We start from the raw sequence: 6011 nt of genomic DNA, 5'->3' as shown, positions 1-6011 counted from the left end.
TGGTTCCGGTGCAGGGCTCTGGGCAGGTGCAGGTGCCCTGGTTGCCGGTGCGCTAGGAGTGGTTGCAACGTTAGCAACGTCTTCTACCAAAACAAATTCCGCTTTCGCATCCGCTCACCTCGCTTCTAGCCTGATTGCTCTTGCTCTTTCGAACATGGCTGCTATAACGGCCTTGACGGCGGTCGTCAGGGATTCGCAGAGGTCATCGGAAGTATCATTTCTCAACCTCTCGGTACGTCCTGTATGCTTATTTTGTGATTTAATTTTTGTGTAATGTCAAGAACGTGACGTTTCGAAAGAGAGAGTCCTAATTAAAATTTGTTTATTTGCGATTAATTTATTATGTTAGTGTTAAAAAATATTGATGATATTGTTATTATAATATGTATTATTATAAAAAGAATTATGACAAATTAAAATTACATTTACAGAAAAAAAAATTTTTGCGAAAAATTAGTAGCATTTTACCATCACTTTGATGACGCAACGACTAGCTTAATGATGGTTATTTGTTGTATTCGAGCTGGCAAAGTGCACGCTCTACAAGCATAGAAGCGCGGATCCGATAAAGATCAAGAATGCATCCCCGGCGGCAGCGTTAATTAGCAGGCCGTGGAGCTTTATCTCTAATTAACACACGGACATACGAACACGAGGTGATCTGGATTTGCCGTGTCAATATTGGCATCATACAGTTAGGCAGTTTAGAAAAAAGAAAAAAATTTATAACAGAAAAAAGTAACGAAAACAAAAGCTGAAATATTTATGATTTGTGTGTATATAAATGTGTTAAATACATAATATTATCATTATTTTTTTAAGAGCAAACAAACAAATATGCGCGAAATATTTTTATACATCTTCAATTACATATAGGGGAGAGAATAAAAAATTTATTGTAACTAAACACACACATAAGCAGATTTATGCCTGAATATCCAAAAATATCTGAAAAAAATTTGTTTTTATGTGAAAATTGATAATCTGACAAGTAATTGCTAATTTTTAAACGTTGAGCATAAAAAAAATGAAGACATAAAATTACGACAAAAATTATAACTTGTTTTCGTCTTAAAGAAATCTGTAAAATGTAATGTGTGATCGAGTTTAACTTTTGATATATATCGAATATATATTAAATTGATGGGAGATATACATATTTTGCTTGAATCTGGTAAATGCAACTGATGAAATCGTTTGACCACCGTCGGAGAAAGTTCCCATTGCCAAGGCTAAAACGCGGTCAGGCCGTACCATGAAATTCCACGGATCGCGATCACGGAACGTTATAGGAAATTATGCTCGCGCGCGAACTCACGCAATGCTCGCATTAACGCGCGTGATAACAAAGCGTGTTTCCTTTTAGCTTTACAGAACTTTGAAAGAATATTGTTTGATGTTTGTTTATTTTATGCTATATAGGAGATATAATGGACTGATATTCTGAGCATTGCATTTCGATCGAAATACAACTTGTCAGATATGACAGTTCTTTGTGCAAGACCTTTATTTTTATTTTTTACATGAAATAGTTTGTCGCATCGATATATGAAATTATTAATAGTATACTCATAACGGTAGCGAAACACTATAATCTTCTTCATCTTTGTTGGATTTCCGCATTTACTGTAGAGGATGCAAAAAGAATCGAGAATCTTAAAATATACATCTTTCAGGGTGATGACAGCGACGTGATGCAAATAGACGGTGGTTTGGCAGGTTTGCTGGCGAGCATCGGTTTGCTAGTGGCCAGTGTAGCGGAGCTATTGGTATCCGGTTATAACTGTTTGACCTTGACACCAAAATTGTGCGGCTGTCTGCGAACCAGCGTTACGGACGAGACGGTGAGCGATGGTCACTTAAAGACTCGCAATATGGTTCATCAGTGGGTCATCGCGCAGAATCACGTGCCCACCAAGAACCAGCAGCCACCGATCTATGTGGTGCAGCCGATGCCGATGCCGATGCATCCGATGATTCAGGTAAATGTTTGGCCTTTTCTCCCACGACCTCCAACAACTACGACCGCTTGTCTTATGTTGGGGGGGGGGGGGATAGGTCAGTGACATACGCGACTTGGAAAGTTCAAAGCAAAGAGAAACTCTTCTGAGCAAGTTGATGCGCGCTTTTTTGTGATCGGAATGTAAATACCTCATGCTTCAAGTGCGATGAAAGATGGTTCAAGTAGGTGTGCAGATACACTCAAAACAATTTACTAAAAAATGCCAACATATGACACTGGAATATTAATGATGGAATATATGTTAATTTTGAGAAAGAGAGAGAGAGGGAGGGGAGAGGGGGAGAAAGAGAGAGAAATAAATCAAAATTATTTAATATATGACATATTATAACATATATATATATATATATATATTATATAACAGATTATATATAGTTTTTATAATACAGAATATTATGTGTATAAGGATTTTACACACACACACACACACACACACACACACATACGAACAATACGAACTGCGCAATATTACAAAATAACTACATGTTATGAAAATAGTATTTTGAGTAATTTGAGACTTTGTATTCTCAACATCTTGTTTCTACGTTGATTCACATTATCCCATTACTTTACATTGCTACTTGACCATGCATATCTAGAATGGAAATACCATTATGCATGCAATTAAAATGATATTTTGATTTTTTGCCATTGGAATAGAAGTGGAAACTAAGGAGAAATGTTAAAAATATGGAGATTGTTTAGTTTCGACATGAAATATAAAAGCTGGACTTTATATGACGAATTTTTTATTACCGTAGTATATTATAGTTTGCAATAAAAAAAAATATCGTTTAAAAATAATATAAGGAATTCTGCATAATTATAGCCACCCTACGGTATGCCACCACCAGCACCAGGAAAATTTCCGCTTAGAGCATTCGTACCTACTGGATCTCTTTCGATCTCTACACCGACAACGTACGGCGCCTTGCCTGTGTTGTCCCATATGCCTCCGTATGTTGGACGACCGCCATCTCAAATGGTGAGCTATTAAATATAAACTTAAAGCGCGAGTATAACATCTCTCTTAATAAATTGGTAATTAAATTTATAGTAACACACACACACACACACACATAAATAATATTGTCTAACTATATTTGATAGTCTAACATAAATGACTTTCTCACTCTAACATAATTATACAATTACATGATAAATATAAGTAATGAGAGAATACTACAAGAAAAGTATTAGATAATTACGTGTTTGGATCTGAAAGTAATCTGCAGATTGTATAAAAATGTCTTGAACACAAAAATTGTTAAAGTATAATACGATGCAATATGGTTTTATAAAAAAACGTTATAAACTTTCCAGTTTTTTTCATATCTTTTTTGTATTTTGATTTGTTTCCCGTAATTAATCCGTTTAATGATTTATTTAATCGTGATATAGATATATAATTATAATTACTTATTTAAAATTGTATGTGACAAACATTTGAATAGTTGCGAACAAAACAAAAACGGCAGCCGCTCGCGGATCAGGAAGAACTGGAAATAAAGAGACAAATTGAGATTAAGAATGAATCTTTGAAGAGGATGTCGTCGATCGGCGAGAGTCAAATGGATCTGGCGCAAACTTACACGGGATTGGACAAGAGAATTTCCGAGGAATTTATTTCGATCGCGATGGATCCAGATAGAAAATCGAAGACTTCCAGTCATTACGGCAGCGAAATCGGAACTGCAAAAACTTTTTAATGACTTTTTACAGTAATAATAAAGGGCGTTTAGTGCAAAAATGAAAAAAATATTTATTTATGAAATCTACTATACATACGGTTTTTTTTGTACTTAAAATATACTATACTACATTATAGATTTACATCGTTCTCTCTCATGCACTGAATTATTCAATTTCGAGTAACATTAAACGTTCATTTATTGAGAGCATGATGTCTTGTTACATTTATCATAGGTTTTTTTGAGACCTTCGCAAAATGCAATTTCGAAATGCGAGACGATTATCAAACCGTAATTATCAAACCGCTATTATGTTGTTAATTAATATAATCTTTATTCGCACATTTTTACTAATGTCTGAAGAATGCCAATATTTGTAACATATGTACATCAAGTTTCATCTCAGCATTAAATGTAATTAAGTATGCGGAGGAAGATTATGAATGACTCTTATACTAATAGAATGCTAAGATGCCCATTATATTGCTAGCATAATTCAATAATTTTGTTATTTCATGATTAATTATTGTTTGCATTATGAAAGTTTCAAATTTTATCACGTAATTTTATACACACACAAAATCGACATATTAAGAATAATTAACTTAACCAGTTCACTGGTAATAACTCATACATGAGCACCATGAATAGCTCTGCCAATTTTTAACGGATTTGCATTAAATTTGATATACCCATGTTTTTTGGGTCGATGACTATGAATCCGGAGTCAAATTTGAGAAATTCATAATGGCGGATCCAATATGGCGGCTATCATCATCATATGGATATCATCATCATCATATATATATATATATATATGTGTGTGTGTGTGTGTGTGTGTGTATATATTATTACATATATAATTAGTACATATATTTATTACAATTTATTTATTTATATACATTCCCAATTGTTTGCTAAAGCATTTGATATTTCAGTTTTGATAAGATATAAACTTTTATAGTGTATTTTGATTTTTAAACTAGCTATTACGTTATATAGGCTGCGTTCCGATATTCATTGCTAGTACTAAAAATCTATAATTTACATCATGTACATTATACATAGATTTTTAGTATTGGCAGTGAATATTGGAATGGAATCATAATCATGACTTTTTTATTTATCCAGATTTCTAAGTTAATTTAACCATAATTTGTATATGTAATTTTTGTTATATATTAATACAAAATAAACTTTTTATCTGAAACTAACTTTTGTCATACAAATTTAATTTTTCATTTTAGGTGTGTACAACATGCTTCAAAGATTTAGTTTAGTAAAGAGATAAATCTGACAAATGTTATTGAGAACAATTATGTCTATCACAAGCAATAACAGCAATAAATGAAAAGTAATATCAAAAAATTTATTTACGCATAAAAAAAACGTTTTTCTTTCATTAAATATAGGAGAATAATAATTTTATTTCAGATTGATATACCAGATGCTATAATATATTTATTTGTGATAGTAATATATACTTTTCCACGAATTCGATGGTCACTTCACTGATTTGCATAACATGCGTTGCGACTGTTTGCGGTTGCATCACGTGCGGATTGACTTTTGAGCGAATATCGCGCCACATTTTATTCTGACTGGAAATAGGATGTGAAAACTCTCTCTCTCTCTCTCTCTCTCTCTCTCTCATATCTCTCTCTCTCTCTCTTTCTTGTGCGCACGCGCGCATATAAAATCAGAACTTCATGCTATTATTAATGTTATTAACTCGTAGTTAAATTCTCAACCAAAGAAATTTCTACACTCACATATAATAATAATAATGAGACATAGATAAATAATCATATAAATTAACTCAAATTTGTTAGAGATTACATATGTCTAAGATTCTATATATGCAATTTGAGAGAGAGAGAGAGAGAGAGAGACAGAAGAACACTAAAAAATAAAAAAATTAAAAAATAAAATACATATATATCTTATCACGCCAATATATTCGGCGTTATATATATATATATATATTTATCCTACGAGCTTTATGCAGCTCGTACTTGCCTATAATTATCAGTTTTTCTAAAGTTTCTCATTATTTATAATTATAGATGAAACTATTATATATGTATAATTCATTATATTTGCTTAAATTTTGTATTTAGATTTAGAATCGATTAACAATATAAGTAATAGTTTTATCATTTATTCGGGTATGAATCGATAAAAAGGAGTTTTTACCTATATATGGTATGAATCTAAACCAATTACCAAGCAAAGGCAATGCTTTTGGACCAGGAATATTTTTACCGGAAATAAGTTGGCGCTGGAAGTTCATATTT

General features: G+C 32.5%; 1 protein-coding gene across 1 annotated transcript; it reads left to right on the top strand.

Moving 5' to 3' along the window:
• Positions 1-179: 179 nt before the first annotated feature.
• LOC115240636 lies at positions 180-4928 on the top strand. Its single transcript, XM_029815912.1, has 5 exons — positions 180-232; positions 432-656; positions 1677-1982; positions 2853-3008; positions 3478-4928. Exons 3-5 carry the CDS (start codon positions 1695-1697, stop codon positions 3730-3732), a joined length of 699 nt encoding a protein of 232 aa, XP_029671772.1. The 5' UTR covers positions 180-232; positions 432-656; positions 1677-1694; the 3' UTR covers positions 3733-4928.
• Positions 4929-6011: the final 1083 nt, after the last annotated feature.

Source organism: Formica exsecta, unplaced genomic scaffold (genome assembly GCF_003651465.1).
Source record: "Formica exsecta isolate Colony F162 unplaced genomic scaffold, ASM365146v1 scaffold443, whole genome shotgun sequence".
In the NCBI taxonomy this organism is placed as follows: Eukaryota; Metazoa; Arthropoda; class Insecta; order Hymenoptera; family Formicidae; genus Formica; species Formica exsecta.
This window is presented reverse-complemented; position numbering and strand designations above follow the sequence as displayed.

What these genes read in the sequence shown, in the direction of transcription:
- LOC115240636 (XM_029815912.1), top strand. Translation starts at nt 1,695, where the DNA reads ATGCAAATAGACGGTGGTTTGGCAGGTTTGCTGGCGAGCATCGGTTTG. An exon ending in CGATGCATCCGATGATTCAG is followed by an intron (nt 1,983 to 2,852) that starts GTAAATGTTTGG and finishes GCATAATTATAG; the next exon opens with CCACCCTACGGTATGCCACC. An exon ending in GACGACCGCCATCTCAAATG is followed by an intron (nt 3,009 to 3,477) that starts GTGAGCTATTAA and finishes ACATTTGAATAG; the next exon opens with TTGCGAACAAAACAAAAACG.